The sequence below is a fragment of the Macaca fascicularis genome, chromosome X (genome assembly GCF_037993035.2).
Source record: "Macaca fascicularis isolate 582-1 chromosome X, T2T-MFA8v1.1".
NCBI lineage: Eukaryota > Metazoa > Chordata > Mammalia > Primates > Cercopithecidae > Macaca > Macaca fascicularis.
In genome coordinates, this window is record NC_088395.1 from 116375886 (window position 1) to 116395446 (window position 19561).

The 19561-nt window shown below is 44.3% G+C and overlaps 1 protein-coding gene across 1 annotated transcript; it reads left to right on the forward strand.

The window, feature by feature from the left end:
* Positions 1–3330: 3330 nt before the first annotated feature.
* LOC123571271 (uncharacterized) lies at positions 3331–7537 on the forward strand. The gene is made up of 4 exons (XM_045384057.3): positions 3331–3663; positions 3742–3805; positions 3921–3994; positions 4321–7537. Exon 4 carries the CDS (start codon positions 4379–4381, stop codon positions 5969–5971), a length of 1593 nt encoding a protein of 530 aa, XP_045239992.2. The 5' UTR covers positions 3331–3663; positions 3742–3805; positions 3921–3994; positions 4321–4378; the 3' UTR covers positions 5972–7537.
* The last annotated feature ends 12024 nt before the right edge of the window (positions 7538–19561 follow it).

Genomic DNA, 19561 nt, shown 5'->3' on the forward strand with positions numbered 1-19561 from the left:
TCTATTTGGGATGATGAAAATGCTTTGGAATTGGGTAGTGGTGACTGATGCACAACTCTGTGAATATACTTAAAAACAACTTTTAAAGCGTGAACTTTATGTATGTGAATCCTATCTCAAAAAAGTTATTTTAAAAGATGAGTCGGTCGGGCGTGGTGGTTCACGCCTGTAATCCCAACACTTTGGGAGGCTGAGGCGGGTGGATCATGAGGTCAGGAGATCAAGACCATCCTGGCCAACATGGTGAAACCCCGTCTCTACTAAAAATACAAAAATTAGCTGGGCGTGGTGGCATGCCCCTGTAGTTCCAGCTACTCAGGAGGCTGAGGCAGGAGAATCACTTGAACCCAGGAGGCGGAAGTTGCAGTGAGCCAAGATCGTGCCACTGCACTCCAACCTGGGTGACAGAGCCAGACTCCGTCTCAAAAAAATAAATAAATAAATAAAAAATGGATCAGTGTGGGTGCCTACATTACTATTCAGGAATTGCTCTAGGCTTTCTTCACTTCTATGTGACACTTTTCTCACCTTCTCTGTCTTCTCAAACATCTCTATGTATTTTCATTCTCATTTTCCAGCTTCCCTCTTAAATTTTTAAATTTTTTTAATTAAAATAATTTTTTTTAGAGACAAAGTCTTGCTCTGCTGTCCATGGTGTGATCACAGCTCACTGCAGCCTCAAACTCCTGGGCTTAAGCGATCCTCCCACCTCAGCCTCCTGAGTAGCTGGGACTACAGGTGTCCACCACCATATCTAGCTAATTTTTTTTTTAAATGAGAGGAGGTCTTGCTATGTTACCCAGACTGGTTACAAACCCCTGGTCTCAAGTGATCCTCCCACCTCAGCCTCTGAAGTTGCTGGTATTCCCTCTTGAATTTGAAGAGACTCAGTGTATGAACATTCCATCTATTTGACCACAATAATTGATCTAGGGAAGCAACTTCTACTGCTGTATGAAGTATTGTGACATTGAAGGTACCAGGGGTCTCTAGTAAGAGCCTGAAAATGAAAACCAACACAAGACAAGTATTTCTGATGGTTCCTGGTGAAATAATTTGCACATTGAATTGAGTCACACAGGAAGTCGGATCTGCCCCAATCATTTATGCTTATAGTGAGCCATAAATGGCCCGTTTTGCTTAAGCCAGTTTGGGTAGTTTATTATCTTTTGGTCACTTGCAATGAAAGAATCCTAAATGATGAGACTACTCTTCCTGGTGCACGACCCTCTTTAGGACATGGTTTCAAATCTTTTGCCCCCTATAGGACCCTGCCTATCAGGCCCACACTCAGTGGTTCCTGCCTATCAAAGGAGGGACATCAAACAATCCCTATACTACAGCACATGTAAATTAGACTCTTATGTAACACACACATAAATGAACATCAAACAGTTGCTACCTCTTTACTGAAAAGTTGGAAAGGAATTGGTGATGGCACAAAGCAAGAGAATGATACCAGAATTAGGAGTTATTCTCTTCTTACACAAAAGTCAGACAGGTTGATTGCCAGTACCAGGGGGAAAAAGTGCATAAAGGCCTCAATAACCTCAATAAAGGGTAACTTGAGTTGGCCTCTGAGAATTAAACTAGTAGAAACCTTACACAAGGAATGGTCATAGCCATCTATGACAGCCAAGGAAGAGACTGCCTCTAAATGTGTGACTTGAGGTTTGGAAACATTTAAAACTCCAATTAAAGTATTCATCTCCGAGAAACCCATATGGAATGCGACTGTAATTAAGTAACATGAAAAGTAATTATATGTTCTCTTGCACCTAGCCGCATGTTTGGTATAAAGCAGTGTCAGTACATATTTGTTGAATGAGTGAATGAGTGAATCTGTGTGAATAAAAGGGTCAACACAGCAAGGAAAATCTAAGGAGCTTGAAGCAGGCAGTCATCCTCCACGTGTAATCCAGGGGACAGTGTGTCTCACATAGATATAGACATAGTTACAAACATGGATGTGGATATAGATAGACGGTTGAGATAGACCTGGCTCTGTGTGATTGGTTAATACACATCTACCACCAGACGCCCACTCTCAGTGAGGGGGTCAGACCTTGGACCCTATTGCACTAAACCAGGTAAATTTCACTTTGTGTGACCTCTTGGCAGTCAGCCAGCTGGATTTCATCTAGTGATAACCTCTGCATTGGTCATGAGCTAAGCTAGCCTTAGCACCACAAGTACCTTAACCTACACATGGAGCAATGAAAAAACAACCATAGCATCAGGAAAGACATTTAAAAACTAGAAATCGGGGTAAGGGGAGGAAGAGCATTAGGATAAATACCTCATGCATGCAGGACTTAAAACCTAGATGATGGATTGATAGGTGCAGCAAACCACCATGGCACGTGTATACCTGTGTAACAAACCTGCACATTCTGCACATGTATCCCAGAACTTAAAGTAGAATTTTAAAAAATTTAAAAATTTTTAAAAAATAGAAATCGTGCGCCGGCACGGTGGCTTATGCCTGTAATCTCAGCACTTTGGAAGGCTGAGGTGGGCAGATCACCTGAGGTCAGGAGTTCGAGACCAGCCTGACCAATATGGTGAAACCCCCATCTCTACTAAAATACAAAAATTAGCCAGGCGTAGTGGCAGGCGCCTGTAATCTCAGCTACTTGGGAGGCTGAGGCAGGAGAATCGCTTGAATCCGGGAGGCGGAGGTTGCAGTGAGCCCAGATCGCGCCATTGCACTCCAGCCTGGCAACAGAGAGAGACTCCGTCTCAAACAAACAAAAAAAAAAGTAGAAATCTTGCTAGATAATAAGTGTATGTAATTTTTGCTGTGTGATTCCTCTTTCTACAATCATATATTGGGAGCACTTGAACAAGGATTGTGTGAGAATATTGCCTGTGCAAAAATAGCCCTAGGCGCTTTATGACACCAACAGAAGGTCTAGAGAGCCCTCTCCGATATCCATTGAGGAGGACACCATATTCACATAGGCACTGATGCATCTCTTGCTCTGGATACAAACATTTTCCAGATTAAAAAACAAAAACAAGTTTTCCATTTCTGAACTTGCCAGGTCAATGCCAGGCCTTGCTTTGCTCTGATGTGTGGTTACACTTTCTTATCAAAGGAAAACACAGGGGCCTCATCAAGCTTTCTGTGTCAGTCATAATTACAGAAAGAAAGTTTGATTCTATCTTGATTTATTCTCTCTCTCTCTCTCTCTTTTTTTTTTTGGTCAAAAGGTCAACAACAACAACAAAAAAAATGTTTGCTCAGAGAGAAAGGAGATTATGTAAATAATTAGCCCGTTCCAAGATTATGCCGCATATATATAGTACAGTGGAAAGCTTAAAAAAGGGCTGGAATTCACAGGGGAGCCAGACAGTTTACGAATTTGGGAAATAGAAACTGTCTATAGGTCTGCTTATCTGAATGCATGAGGGAAGAATTGGGCTGGTTAATGGAATGAGCCCTCCCCCACAAGCCCACACCAGGATTCTCAACTTGCAAAGAATCGGAAATCAGTGAAGGAGACCTAAATGGAATCTCTTCATCAATTGCTAAAGCTATTGTGGTACAGAATTATATAGTGTCTGGGTCATCTGTATGTATACCAATTCCTCTACATGGGACCGAAAAGAGAGTGAGCTTGAGAAGAAACGTGGACACCACATTTCTAGGATAGTCAGGTAAGATTCTGTCAGAGTGGCTTCCCAGACACCTTCTCAGGCTCATTTTGATGATACTTTCTTTCTCTGATTTTACAGGCTCACCCATAGTTTTCTCACGTGTGATTTGGTCTCCTGAGGTTGAAATCTGAAGTATGAAAAGGTAACAACAGTGCTAAAGTCTTTACCTGACCAATAAGTGATGTGTCTATCCCCCTTAGGTGAAAATGGGAATATTTATCCAAGTATCTTTGTGGGATTTTTGTTGTTTGTTTCAGTGTTGTCCTCTGCTTTCAAAGAAGACACTGAGGATTTCAAAAGCTGATGAAGATTGAAACTGCGCCACGCATCGGTATATTGAGGGCATCCAGGGTCCACAGTTGATTCACTGTAGTGGGAGAGGAAAATTTTGTGGAAGGTTGTGGAGGTTTAGCACCACACCAAAGAATCAACAGCCAGTGAGGACAGGCTTCTGACATCCTTATCTTGTTTATGGCCTCCTCAACCTGTACTGAGTTCCTATTTTTACTCATTTCAGGTATCCTTAGAGACTAATCCTGATTTCAGCCCTCAGATCTAATACTTAATTATAACTGTTCTTCCGGAAAGGACATTTTACTTGTGTTGACTACAACTCATATTTGTCTCTTGGATTACTTTCTGCTCTCTCCACTCCAGGTAAACACTCCACCTGATCCAGAAACAAAAGCAAAGCAAAGTTAGAAGGAAGAGAAACATGAAAAAGGACATTTTAGCTCATATGGAGGCTCTGACCACCAAGGCAAGTGACACAGATCCAGCCACAGCAGCAGTACCCTCAGAGGTGGCACCTCCAGTTCAGACTCCACTTGAAGATGCTCCGCCCATCATCAGTCAAGGGGTAAATGGGCAGAAAAGCATGGGTGAAAAAGAGAATGATGAGATGGAAGAAATGTCTCATTCTACTTTGTGTCCAAGTACAGTGCCTGGTTCCTCAGGCCCAAATGTGGCTCTGGTTCACACAGTATTGGAGAGGGCGTCCTCTGCTGCTAATGATGGGGGAAATGTAAGGAAAAAAAATAGCCATAAAGGGAGGAATAGAAAGGAAAGTAAGGTTGTGTATCTTTCTTGGCCTCGGACGCTACAGCCTCGGGCATCTTCTGCAGCCCCAGTTCTGAGTCAGACTTATGTTATGGGGGCTTTGCCAGTTGCCGATGTCAATGTCAATGCAGGGCAAGAAAGCAGGGAGCAAAGAAGGAATAATAAGGAGAAGACAGTTCTCTTGCAGCCTTGGAAGACACCGGCTGGCACCCTGCTGCCAGCAGCAAGTCCAGTTCAGTCCTCTCTTGAGGGGGCCTCTCTGGCAGCAAATGGGGAGATTAAAAGAGGGCAGAAAAGCCGCCATCAAGGGAGACATGAAAAGAACAAAAAGATTGTGGCTAGTCCTTGGCCTCTGAGAGTACAGGCTTGGGCATCTTTCACAGTCCCAGCTCAGGTACAGACCATTTTTGCAGAGGCTATTCCAGTTGCTAATGATGGGGTCAGTGTGGGGCACAAAAGCAAGGATGAGACAGATAAAATGTCAACTCCTACTTTGTGTCAGAGTGCACAGGATGGTGTCCCATGCTCAGCTACAGCTCTGGAGGGGACGTTCCCTGCTGCTAACAGTGGGGGAAAGGTAGGGAAGAAAAGAAGACATAAAAGGAGGAATAGAAAGAACAAAAGTGTTCTGGCTCATCCCTGGCCCCTGACAGTACAAGTTTGGGCATCACCCACAGTAGCAGATCCAGTCCAGACTTTTTTTCAGAGAGAGTCTCCTGCTGAAGGTTCAAGGGTGAATGTGGGGCAGAAAATTTGGAGAATTCACCTGGCGAACAGTGAGGAAGAAACAAAGGCTGTTCTTCCTTGGTATGTGAGGGCACAGGTTGGTGCCCCTTTCTCAGCAACAGCTCCTTTGCAGACTTCATTTGAGAGGGCTCCATTTCTGGGAGACATATATTCCAAGCTGAACAAATTCACAAGGGTGCCTAAGAGGGGAGATGAGAAACAAATGCAGAACAGCGTAGGGCAGACTCTGAAATTCTATCAGGGTTGGAGAAATTCAGAGAGATACCCAGAGAATCAAAACTTCTGGAAATGTACTGTGATGAAATTTGCTAGGCAAGTCGACTGTTGTTATGGGGAGCTCTGCACACGAGAGAGGATGGAGGCTTTGACTTTGGTAAATGCCCATACCCACATCAGTAGTTCAGTGATGGGAATGCAGCGAAGAGAGAAGGAAATGGTTGAATGTCTGGATGGGGACATGGGAAAGTTTTTAAGGCACAGAAGAGAAAAGAAAGGGAATTAAGGAGCATTCAGGATCCTGTAAGTGCAATTGTCTACATTTCACTTACAGGATCCTGTAAGGGAGAGAGGTGTTTGAAATGCTATCCTGAGGAAAGGGAAGCTCACTACATAAATGGTAAATTTTTCCCTATTATACAGTAATATCACACTCTCTTGAGGATGATTTCTCTTTGTAATTAAGTTTTAAGTTGATTGGCAGATACAGGGCAATACTTCAGAAAAGCAAAATCACCCTTTTTCTCTGTGTATCCTCTTTCCCATTTGTTCTCTAACAGCATTGGGAAAGGTCTGTTGTTTATGGCTGATAAACAGTATTATGAGTCTGGATTGTAAACCAATGAAAGAATGTATATTGAATCTTGAAAACCCTTCTCTTGACTGGAAAATGTTGTTGTATCTTGTATATTAGATTGTAAGCTGCCTTAATGATTGCATTTAGTGCTGATACTGGCCAGCATGCAGTTGTTGAGAGCACAGGCTCTAGAGCCACAACGCCTGGGTTCAAAGCCCAGCCTTGCTGCTTACTACCTGTGTTTCTCTGAGCAAGTCACTCATCTCTTCTTAGGTTCCCCCTCTCTCACATGGGGATATTAATAGAACCTGCCTCAAAGAGTTGTGTGAGGATTAAATGAGTTAAGACATGTGAGGCACTTAGAAGAGTACTTTGCATAGAAGCTCTCTAACAGTATCACTTATTGTTATTTTACCTTTCAGCATTACATTTCATGAAAGATATGGCACTGTGGTTATCATATGTTCTAAAAAACAAACGTCAGTGCATGCATAAGACAGAATATGATGCCTGCTTGTGGATAAAATACTTAAGGAGAAAAAAAGCAGGGGGCAATAAAATGGTTGCTACCTTTTCCAGGTAGTAGGATCTCAACCATGTCAACAAAACATGGAACAATAAAGGCCAGGAGAGACATACCTTATTATGTTAATATTGGTTACTGCTGGACGGGGATATTGTGCATGGCTGCTAGGTTTTTATGCTTCTTGACCCTTTTGTGGAACTGGTCCAAATTTCTACATGACCACATACCACTTTCTGATCAACAAATCTAAGATAAATTAATGAGGGAACCAAGAAGAAGAAGACTTCTTCAAGGTGGACTTATTGGGGGACAGTCACCCAATGTTGGAGGTGCAGAGGGGACAAGGCCTTTCTGGGTGAAGACTACCCCTCAGCCCAGCAGCAGCTGCTGAAAAAGAGATCCAAGCACCTTTGACTGGGGCCAAATAGCACACAGACAACTACGCTGGGAAGGAGGGGAGGGACTTCCAGTTTTCACAAACAACCTGTGGGGCAAACTAGAGGAGATGGCTTTTCTTGTGCTAGAAACAACCATTGCCTGATTCTGCAGGGACGGCTCTGCTCTGGCTACTATTGCTGTCATCTGTGGTTTGTTGCAAGTTTGTGTGGGAAGCTTGGCTGCACAGGGTAGTTGGGTGTAATTTGAGATTAAGGATTACATTTTTGTATCGACCTTTTGTAGAGCCTGGTTTTGGGGTCATTTTAGTTAAAATGAAGCCATCATGGCAACATTAAAAGTGTAGATATTCATGGAAGTCTCTGTGTGTGTGTGTGTCAGGGGATGGGGGTTCAAGCACCCCTTTTACACGTTCCTTTGGTGAAATTTCAAGAAGTACCTACACAAAGGTACACACAGGACTTTTCTGATGCCCACTCATCTCCTGCTCCAAGGGGATGCTTTCAAACCTGGCTCACACAGAAGAAAGGGCATAGGCTGAGAGGAGGGCACAGTCACACTGCTAGGAGGTGCTCAAGGAATTCCCCTTTTTCAAAAGCTGCTTTGTTCCATCCCTGCCCCCTAGCACAAAGTTTGAGAGTAGGTGATTTTTTTTTTTTATTTTTTTATTTTGGTCTGGTGTATGGCTTTTCTCTGGAGTAAATGTTCTGCTTTGTAGGAACACTGGTATAGTTCAGGGTCAAGGTCTCTCATCAGCCACCAGGTGGATGGGAACTGAATTTTTAAGGCAAGCATTAAAGTTTTGAGTCCTCTTGGCAAACTCATTCTGTCCTCCCACCGAGTCCACACAGGAGCAGCGGGAAAGATTGGAACCCAGCTATCCGCCCAGCTGAAGGCAAATACCATTATCAGGAGAGCATGCAAATACCTTTGGAATAAACCTTAGGAGGACACTAGTGTGACAGGATATGCAAAAACCCAAAGTACACAGCTTGCTTGCAGAAGTCTAAAACTGCTTTCCCGTCACCTTGCCATGCCCCTTACCTCTCGCCAAACTGTGCTTCCCACCCCAAAGATCACAAAAGCAAAATACAAGACATCCTTTCACAGAGGGGACTGTTAAAGGATGCAACAGGAAGCTAACAGCCATCTTCTTGTTACATTTCTGCAGGATTAACAATCACTTGGCTGTTTCTCTCCTACTCCTTAATGACCCAAGCAATTCAGCTATTAAGTGATAAATCCTCTGTGTATTCATGACCGGCTGGTTTAATTCCGCAGCCCAAACTGCAACAATCAAGATAATTGAGCTGTCTCAGAAGCATTAGGGGAGCCAGCTGCTATCCAAAGCAGAAAACAAACTCAACGGGCAGCAGGAGCCCTGTCCCCTGTGAAAGAAATGCTGAAGCAAGGGTCAGAATGAGATGAAGGGCATAAACTTTAAGAAGAGCTAGTGAAAGACAAAAACAGGGCAAAGTGTTTCCAATTCCTTCTGGACACCCTGCCACCTCCTCTTTTGGCCCATATCCTGGCACCCAGCTGCAGCAAGCTGGTGGAATTTACTCCAAGTGGCTCATTAATGGGTCCCAATCATCCTGGGGGAACACAGGGAAGATGGACTAGCTACCTGATAAGAGAGATGACTTGAAAAGATGACCTCTAACTCCTATTTACTATTTGGGGTAAATATAAGCTCACTATTTACCCCAAACAATATCTGTTCTCTGAAAACAAAACAAAACAAAAAGCTCAAGGAAGGGAAGCAGGAGAACATTTACTTGTTGGTGTTCAGCTTTTTCCTTTGTGGATTGTGGATGCTGAATAGGCTTGGTTGGGCAAGCAGATGATGTTTGGATGAGCGACTTCTGAGTCTCCATCACTCAGGATGGGCATATTGTTCAGCCAGATGCCCACTCACTAGCTGCAGAAGATTGTACCAAACCCAATACCCTCTTTGTAGAGCTACAGACCTTGAGAGGTACTTTCATTGTGTTTTCCTAGAGAATAAACTCTATTTTAGCTGGTCCAACAGCTGAGAGGATGGAGTTGCTCAGTCTCTTTATAAACAGGTCAGAGCCTGACTACCTCTAGGTGACTGCCTATAAAGTCACTCTCAATTCCAAACTCACAAGACCAAACATTCTCATCCAGCAACACAGCATTTGGCTCAAAAACTGAATAAACTAAAGATCTTTTCCTTAGCTAAATGGTGGGAATGAGAGTTTTATTTACCCGGAACTATCCTCTTTTTTGAATGAACCATGGGTAAGTGTTTAAGCAAGGAAATACATACTTGGAATGACTTTCTCTCTATTTCTTTTTCTTTCAAACTATCATGCACACAGATAGCAGATTAATCTTTCAACAATTAACTTTAAACTTTTTAAATTGTGAAATAATTCTGGACTCATAAGAAGTTGCAAAAATAATGCAGAAATGTCCCTTGTACCCATCACCCAGATTTCCCCAATGGTGGCATCTTACATAATTATTGTATATTATCAAAACCAGACTCATTGGCTTATTAGAATTAAGTATACAGACGTTGCTCAGATATCAGCAGTAAAAAAAAAAAAACTAAATTTTTTTTTTTTTTTTTGAGACGGAGTCTCGCGCTGTCACCCAGGCTGGAGTGCAGTGGCCGGATCTCAGCTCACTGCAAGCTCCGCCTCCCGGGTTCACGCCATTCTCCTGCCTCAGCCTCCCGAGTAGCTGGGACTACAGGTGTCCGCCACCTCGCCCGGCTAGTTTTTGGTATTCTTTTTTTTAGTAGAGACGGGGTTTCACCATGTTAACCAGGATGGTCTCGATCTCCTGACCTCGTGATCCGCCCGTCTCGGCCTCCCAAAGTGCTGGGATTACAGGCTTGAGCCACCGCGCCTGGCCAAAAAACCTAAATTTTAAAACACTACAATGGGTCAGACACGGTGGCTCACGCCTGTAATCCCAGCACTTTGGGAGGCCAAGGAGGGTGGATCACCTGAGGTCAGGAGTTCAAGACCAACTTGGCCAACATGGTGAAACCCAATCTCTACTAAAACTACAAAAATCAGTGGGGTGTGGTGGTAGGCGCCTGTACTCCCAGCTACTTGGGAGGCTGAGGCAGGAGAATCTCTTGAACTTGGGAGGCAGAGGTTGCAGTGAGCCGAGATCGCACCATTGCACTCCAGCCTAGGCAACAAGAGTGAAACTCTGTCTGAAAAAACAAACAAACAAACAAACGCTACAACGAACCCCTAGTGCCCAAGGTTTCAAATTCAAGTGTCTGCCTGCTGCTCAGGTCCATCTGTAATAAGGCCCCACCCCACCCAAGCAGCTAGAATTCCTACCTTAGCTTCCCAAAGTGCTGGAATTGAGAGGTGACAATGTGCTAGCAGCCCTCACTCTCAGTGCCTCCTCGGCCTCAGCATCCATTCTGGCGGGGCTTGAGGAGCCCTCAGCCCACCACAGCACCGTGGGAGCCCCTCTCTGGGCTGGCTGAGGCTAGAGCTGCCTCCCTCTGTGGGGAGGTGTGGAGGGAGAGGAGCAGGCAGGAACCCGGGCTGCACCACGGGCCAGTGCGAGTGCCGGCAGGTGAGGGTGCGGGCGCCGGCTCGGTGGGCCCCACATATGGAGCGGCCAGCTGGCACCGCCGGCCCAGGGCAGTGTGGGGCTTAGCACCTGGGCCAGCAGCTGCAGAGGTTGCACCACGTCCCCCAGCAGTACTGGCCTGCCAGCGCTGCACTCAAATTCAGCCTTAGCTGCCTCCCCGTGGGGCAGGGCTCGGGACCTGCAGCCCACCACGTCTGAGCTCCCTGCTGCGGTGGGCTCCCATGCAGCCCAAGCCTCTCTGACGGGCGCTGCCCCTTGCTCCCTGGCGCCCAGTCCCATTGATCGCCCAAGGGCTGAGGAGTGCAGCTGAGGACTGGCAGGCAGCTCTGCCTGCAGCCCGGGTGCAGGATCCACTAGGTGAAGCCAGCTGGGCCCCTGAGCCGGATGGGGACTTGGAGAACTTTTATATGTAGCCAGAGGATTGTTTGTGCACCAATCAGCACTCTGTATCTAGCTAATCTGGTGGGGACTTGGAGAACTTTTATGTCTAGCTAGAGAATTGTAAATACACCAATCAGCACTCTGTCTAGCTCAAGGTTTGTAAATACACCAATCAGTACTCTGTGTCTAGCTAAATGTTTGTAAATTCACCAATCGGTACTCTGTATCTAGCTAACTCTGTGTCTAGCTAACCTACTGGGGACTTGGAGACCTTTTCCGTCTAGCACTCTGTGTCTAGCTCAAGGATTGTAAACGCACCAATCAGCACTCTGTCAAAACGAACCAATCAGCTCTCTGTTAAATAGACTGACAGGTCTCTGTAAAATGGACCAATCAGCAGGATGTGGGTGGGGTCAGATAAGGGAATAAAAGCAGGCTGTCCCAGGTAGGCAGCAGCAACCTGCTCCGGTCCCCTTCCACACTGTGGAAGCTTTGTTTTTTCGGTGTTTGCAATAAATTTTGCTGCTGCTCACTCTTTGGGTGCACACTGCATTTATGAGTTGTAATAGTCACCACGAAGGTCTGCAGCTTCACTGCTGACAGCGAGACCACGAACCCACCAGAAGGAAGAAGTTGCAGACACATCTGAACGTCTGAAGGAACAATCTCTGGACACACCATCTTTAAGAACTGTAACACCAGGAGGGTCCGCGGCTTCATTCTTGAAGTTAGTGAGACCAAGAACCCACCAATTGTGGACACAGAATTGCAGCACTGACCATAACTTGCCTTTCCTATAAAACGTTTCTCAGTTACTCCAGCCCTCCTTGAGCTTTTTTAAAATTGTGAGTTCATTATAGCTACAAGTCACTTTCAGCATTGGCTGCATAATTTAGCACATGAAGATTTTTTTAAACAGTTGTGCATTTTTTTAGATTGTAGTGAAATATGCATAGTATAAAATTTATCTACTTAACCATTTTTAGGTGTACAAATCAATGGCGTTAAACACATTCATGTTGTACAACCATTACCACTGTCTATCTCCAGAACTTTTTCATCATCTCAAACAGAAGCTCAGTACCTATTAAAGAACAACTCCCCAGGCCTCCTCCCCCAATCACTAGTCTAGTTTCTGTCTGTGAATTTAACTATTGTATGTACCTTATATAAGTGGAATCATATAATGTTTGTCCTTTTGTTGCATTATTCTAAAAAATATTTCAAAGATTCTGCTAGATTGGAAACCCTTCAAGGGCTCAGTACCCTTCTCAAATAAGATAGATAGATAGAAGATAGATAATCTATTCTCTCAGTACTCAGCACGATTCTGGGTGATTAATGGATATAAATTTTTCTTACGTTGTCAGGAAACTAACCAAAAAAATTTCTTTTACAAACCGGGAATGTCTTATAAGAGATTTCCTGGACATTTTGTGGTAACTTTCCCAGCTTTGGGTTAAAAGCACATTCAGGGGCTGGGCCTGCACGTCTGTAGGCCCAGTGGGTTTGGGCTGTGTGTACTGTGATAGGTTTGTATGCTGTTGAAGTTGCCTTCCTTTTGGCCCATCTCCCCAGGTGAATGTTAAGCTTGTTGAGGACAGAGATAAAATTTCTTCGGTGCTTCTTCACAGTACCAATGGCAGTGTCTGCTCCACACACACACACACACACACACACACACACACACAAAGCACTGGAGCAATGTTGTCAAGATGAGCAGGGGGTGAGGGCTATGGGTGGGCCTTACATGGTTGTCAAGGAATCTAGGTTGATAAATATAGATGGGGAAGAAGTTGGCACTCACTTGGTTGGCAAACCAAAGTCCACAGGGCAAGATATTTCCACTCTTGGCATTCTCATTGGGGAAGAATGAATAATAGTAAGAACCAACATTAAGTGAGTAAATACCTGCCAGGCACTGCTCTAGGCACTTGACACACACTATCTTTTTTAATCCTCAAACTAACCTTAAGAGATAGATGCTATTGTTTTCATTTTATAGGTGAAGAAAGTGAGGCATAGAAAGGTTAAGTAATTAAGAAAAAAAGTCAGGTTTTGAATTCAGATAGTCAGACTCCAGAGTCTGTCTGCACTCCTGGAGTCATGTGACAAATTAAAGAACATAAAAGCCTTCAGACAGTAAAGCATGTATGGCTGGTTAGTTGAGGTGATTAGTTGAGGTGGTTAGAGCACAGGGCCAGATGAGTGAACTTCGTGAGTATCAATTAGCTTTGCTCCTTTTCATGGCCTAACTGTTGCTGGAAAATGGCTGCCCTTGGTCGCAAGGAACCTGAAAGATTGACAGCAGCCTCACCCCTGCTGTTGGCAAAACAACTCCAAGCCTACTGCCTACTCTAGTTCCTATTGCTAATGGGTCATTGATATCATGTTCATATACTAAGGACAGCATGCTTTGATATGAAGGGACACGTGAACTTCTGAGAAGCTGAGGACTATGTAAACTCTGGGTACTGCAGGATTGTTATCTAAGGCAGGTCCCATGAAAAAGTCATTGTATTTCAAAGCCCCACACCACCACCACTGCAGAGGGCCTGTTTATTTTACCGTAGGAAATGAATGATGTTCAGCAATTTCTTTACCTAGCTGTGAGATTAAAGCACAGTCCCTTGGGCACCCAACCCACTTCATGTGTACAGGAAGTGGCCCCCCCAACCCCAAGTAGCTGACTCAGTTTTAGAACAATATATATCCTGCAGGAATACTTCCTGTCACAAAATTTCACTGAACCCCTGAAGCAATGAACAGCTTTGGTTCAGGTGAAAAAGAAAGACCCAGATAAAGCAATGAAAATGCATCACTGGACTAAATGGAAGGCCTGCTGGGGCTTTGTGTTCAGGAATGGGAGAATAGATCAAAAGAGAAAGGCTAGGCATAGGGGAGAATGTGTGAACAGCCCTGAAACTGGGGATCTTCATGGCATATTTGGGGGACACTAAGGTAAGCAGGCTGGTGGAAGCAAATGGTTTCTCTTGGGAAGCAATTGTAGATAGGTCTGGAAATGTAAAACATTCTTAGGGGAGAAAGGCAGGCAGAAGGATTTAGCCCTTTTCCCATTTGCCTCGGCACTTGTGGCTGCAGCGTTAACCCTAAGAAAACTTTGCCAGGAAATCTCTCACTTTTATTATTATTTTCACATTGCTCTAGTACGTCAACTTTGGAAACAAAAGACATCATTCTATTAATAGCATTCTGTTTTTAGTAGCGGTATTTCCATTTACAAAGTATAGTAATTCTAAATCACCAAAAATGTCAAATCCTAGAAAACGTAGCATTCCTACATGTGATGTCAACATCATTCTCGAACAGTTGTTGGCCAAAGATTCATTTCATGAACCGATTTTTCTGAAACAGACGATTCTGATGATTCAGATGATTCTGATGTTAGTTCTGTTTAGAAATAACTGCAAGAACAGTTTTTATATTTTATTTTTGCATTGAAAATGAGTCTGATTTGCTTCAGCCTCAAAGAGCGTGTTTATGTAAAATTAAATGAGTGCTGGCAGTGAGCTGCACTTTTTTTTCTAAACAAGAAAAGGGTTAGATTTGAAATAGGAAGACAAAGAGTGTGTTTTTGTCTCCTTTCCCTGGACCCTCTCCTTGCTCTGCTTCACTCTCTTGCACCAGGTTTACAATGGATGTGGGAGACAGTGAAGGAGAGAACTCACCAGGGAGAAAGAAAGTGTAGGCTCCATTCATTATTCCTGTCCCTACAAAGCCCCACTCCACTGGAAGTCTTTCATTCCCCATATTCTAAGCTTGATGCATATCAGAGTGCCCCTCACTGAGTTTAGAGTGGGGTTTAGTGAGGCTATATGGCCACTCTCCAATTCCCACATATGCCCGGTCCCTGTTCTGGTTAAGGCTATGGTTTTAACAGCAAGGCATGTGGCCAACTAAGATTATTACAGTCCCCTTTGAGGGAGATCAAAGTGTGGCAGAACCCCTCAGGACAGGAAGATGAATGGGCATCAGAAAAGTCCTGCCTGCACCTTTAAGTAGGTACTTCTCCAAAATCTCCCAAAGCCCCTGCTAGAACATCTGGGACATATAAATTGGGCACTTGAGCCCCCTCGGAGCCTTCCGTGAATATCTATCTCCCCATTCAATGTTGCCATCATGGCTTCACTTTAACTGAACTGACCTCCAAGCCAGGATATACAAAAGGCCAAAAGACAAATATAATTCTTAGTCAAAAAAACCCCTTTATTATTATAGATAAGAAAATCCATTCAAACTCAGAGAGTTGTTGTGAAAATTAAATATAACATACTGAAGAAAAAAGGTACTTCTTGATCTCAAACTATGCCCAACTACGTTGTCCAGCCAAGCTTCCCAGATAAGCTTTCAACAAACCTCACAGATGGCAACAACTACAGCCGGAGCAGCGCCGTCCCTGCAGGATCAGGCAATGGTTGTTTCTAGCACAAGAAAAGCTATCTCCCTTCATTTGTTCCCACAGGTGGTTTGTGAGTTGTCTGTATGCTGTTTTGCCCCAGCCAAAGGTGCCTGGACCTCATTTTCAGCAGTTGCTGCTAGGCCAGGGAGAGTCTTCACCCAGAAAGTCCCCATCCCCTCCACACCTCCAACCTTACATGACTGTCCTCCAATAAGTCCCCCATGGAGAAGTCGTCTTCTTTTTGGTTCCCTCATTAATTTATTTTAGATTATTTGTTGATTAGAAAGTGATATGTGGTTATGTAGAAATTTAGACAGAGCTCCACAAAAGGGTCAAGAAGCAGAAAAACGAATCAGCCATGCATAATCCCGTCGTCCAGCGGTAACCCGTATTAACATAGTAGGGTATGTCTTTCCTGGCCTTTACTGTTCCCATGTTTTCTTGACATGGTTGAGATTCTACTACCTGAAAATTGTAGCTACCATTTTATTGCCTGTTTTTGTTTTTTTTTTTTTTTCCTCTTTAACCATTTTATCCACAAGCATTTTCCATGCCTTTAGGAGTCTTTGTTACCATAATTTAAACGGAGGCATCATATTCCATCTTATGCATGCACTGACATTTGTATAACTTTTTTGGGATAGTAATTCTTAATCTTTTATCATTCTGCACTGAATTTCATGAAAGAGTCTTATACTGTGGTATTACATGTCCTAATAACCCTCTGGGTCTTCGTTGTATGCAAAAGGTTACCTTCATTCATTTGCTGAAGTTGGCACAACCTGGCTCTAAAAAAATTTCCTGTCAACCCCGTGTTTATTTATTTATTTATTGTAATTGAGATGATCTCTCACTCTGTCGCCCAGGCTGGAGTGCAGTGGTGCGATCTTGGCTCACTGCAACCTCTGCCTCCTGGGTTCTAGTGATCCTCTTGCCTCAGCCTCCCAAGTAGCTGGGATTACAGGTGCACACCACCACGCCTGGCTAATTTTTGTATTTTTAGTAGAGACGGTGTTTCACCATGTTGGCCAGGCTGGTCTCAAACTCCTGACCTCAAGTGATCTGCTCACCTCAGCCTCCCAAAGTGCTGGAGTTACAGGCATGAGCCACCACGCCTGGCCTCTCAACCCCATGTTTAAAGTTGGGGCACCTTTAGCTGCATGGCTTCTAAAGCCATCCTATACAACAATGCCTACTGTTGTATTCTAATACGCAGCTTTCCATGCTTCTAACACGCAGCTCTGTCCTCCATGGTATAAGACGACCAGCTCATCCCGGTTTGTGTAGGACTTCCCTGGTTTTAACACCAAAAGTCCTGTCTCCAAGGAACCACCTTAATCCTGGGTAGATTTGAACGATAACGGGACTGTCCCCCTTTAATTGCAGAATTTCTTGCATCAGCAGAAATCTTTCAGCCCCAACAGACAGAAATGAATGGTCACTCTCCATAAGATTCCATGGCTGATAAGTGAGTTATGGCATTCCTTCTGCCAGTGGCATTTACTTATTAATAAAGATGCCTTCTAAATCATGAAGTCGGCCAGGTGCGGTGACTCATGCCTATAATCCCAGCACTTTGGGAGGCCAAGGCGGGTGGATCGCAAGGTCGGGAGATCAAGACCATCCTGGCCAACATGGTGAAAACCCATCTCTACTAAAAATGCAAAAAAGTGTAGCTGGGCGTGGTAGTGCATGCCTGTAATCCCAGCTACTCGAGCCTAAGGCAGGAGAATTTCTTGAATCTGGGAGGCAGAGGTTGCAGTGAGCCAAGATCGCGCCACTGCACTCCAACCTGGCAACAGAGTGAGACTCCGTAAAAAAAAAAAAAAAAAAAAAAAAAAAAAAAAAACAATCATGAAATCTTCACAGTTTAAAGGAATGAATGCCTAATTGTGGAATTCCCAAACACTGGGACAAGTTGGCAGGAAAGCTATTTCTGGATTAATGGGTCAATCCCACCTTTCTCCCCACTGCCATACCCCTCTCACTTCTCATCTAACTGAATGTATGTTCTGCCATCCCAATTCTTTCTAGCAGACAATCTGCAGTGTTCTATTACAGTTATTGGGGGTCTTTATCCCCTAGGACATCAGTTCTCAAACTTAAGCTAACATCAGCTTCACTTGGAGGGCTGGTTGCTTCACTCCACTCCCAGAGCTTTCATTGATGTGGTATGCGGTGGGGCCCAGGAATTTGCATTTCTAATGATTCACAGGTGGTGCTGCTACTGCTGCTGGTCCTGTGACCATAGTGTGACCCATTGTGTAGAGGTTAGGAACACAACCTCTGCAGTCACGCTGCCTGGGTTAGAATCCTTTCTCTGGTACTAATTAGCTTCATAGCCTTAAGCTAGTTACTTGCCCTCTTGGGCTTCAGTTTCCCCATTGATAAAAGTGGAGATAGTAATGGAACCTCTCTCCTAGGATTGTTGTGAGACAATGAAACTGTGCCTGGACCATAGTAAGCTGCATGTTTATTATTATTACCCTCATGCTCAGGAGAACTGATCTGCTATTTTCCTTCTTTAGACTTAGAGCAAGCTGTAGACATTCAGGGCAGATGCACTCCTACAAGCATTCCTGTAATGCCTGACTACTGGGCAGAGGTTGCAGCTGCCCTGGTTCCCCTAGAGGCTAACTTGCCCTCTGGAGAAGTTTGGATAAGTCAACATTCAGTATCCTCCCTAACCTACCCTGCAGGTTCTTAGAGAGCTTCCAGAAAGTTTTCCAGGAGAATGTACATCAGTGTATACACAAAGCAGCCCAAAGTATTTGAATAACACATGGCCTTCTAAACACCATAGATAAAGCCTTAGTTGTTGGGGAAGAAAGAGCTTAGTTGAAATAGACACATATGGACTTCTTAGTTGAAATAGACACATATCTGAGGAGAGATGAGTTTGTAGCAGGATGCAAAACATACAGTATTATACACCCACACATTCAGCTTGTTTTATTATAATTACTATTTTTTTTAGAGACAGGGTCTTGCTATGTTGCCCAGGCCGGAGTTCAGTGGCTATTCCCAGGCACGATCATGGAGCACTACAGCCTTGAACTCCTGATCTCAAGTAACCCTCCTGCCTCAGCCTTCAGAGTAACTGAGACTGTAGGCACATGCCACCACGCTCATCTTCAACTTGTTGTTGTTGTTTGTTTGTTTGTTTTGATGGAGTCTTGCTCTGTCACCTGGCTGGAGTGCAGTGGCACTATCTCAACTCACCCAAAATCCAACTCCGTGGTTCAAGTGATTCTCCTGCATCAGCCTCCCAAGTAGCTGGGATTACAGGCATGCGCCACCACGCCCAGCTAATTTTTGTATTTTTTGTAGAGACGAGTTTTCACCATGTTGGCCAGGATGGTCTCCATCTCCCGACCTTGCGATCAGCCCACCTCAACGTCCCAAAGTGTTAGGATTACAGGCGTGAGCCACCGCACCCGGCCCCCTTCAGCTTGTTTTGTATTTTTTTCTTTTCTGCATTTAGGAAGGTCATTTGGCTCATCTCCAGTAAAGAGCAACCTTCTGCAGGATAAAAGGAATAGCTCTTCTTCCCTCCAGGAAGCAGAGATAGGCAATTGAGTTTTGTGAATGCCAAACACTTTTCCCGACCTCCAGGGAAGAGAAACTTGATTTCTGTCGCTACTGATTTAGGCTCCAGTTTTCTGTGTTTTTGGTTTTTTTGTTTTGTTTTTTGAGGAGAGGGGAAGGAACAGGAAAGGGAAGGGGAGAGACCAAGGGCTCCAGCTTTAATAAGCCATTAAGGCTCTTCCTGGTGAGCCCTAAGGGCTATTGCTAGTGTTAGTGAAAGAGAGAAGTGGGCCAGTGGGGCCAGTGGCAAACCAGAGAGTACAACGCTGGTTTAAAGGGGGCAGGCACCACTCAGAGGCAATGGATATTTGCCAACTGGGATTTGAGCCCCTGTTGTTAGATCTTAAAATCTAAAAAAGAAAAGAAAAGAGACCAGGAATGGTGGCTCACACCAGTA

What these genes read in the sequence shown, in the direction of transcription:
- LOC123571271 (XM_045384057.3), top strand. Translation starts at nt 4,379, where the DNA reads ATGAAAAAGGACATTTTAGCTCATATGGAGGCTCTGACCACCAAGGCA.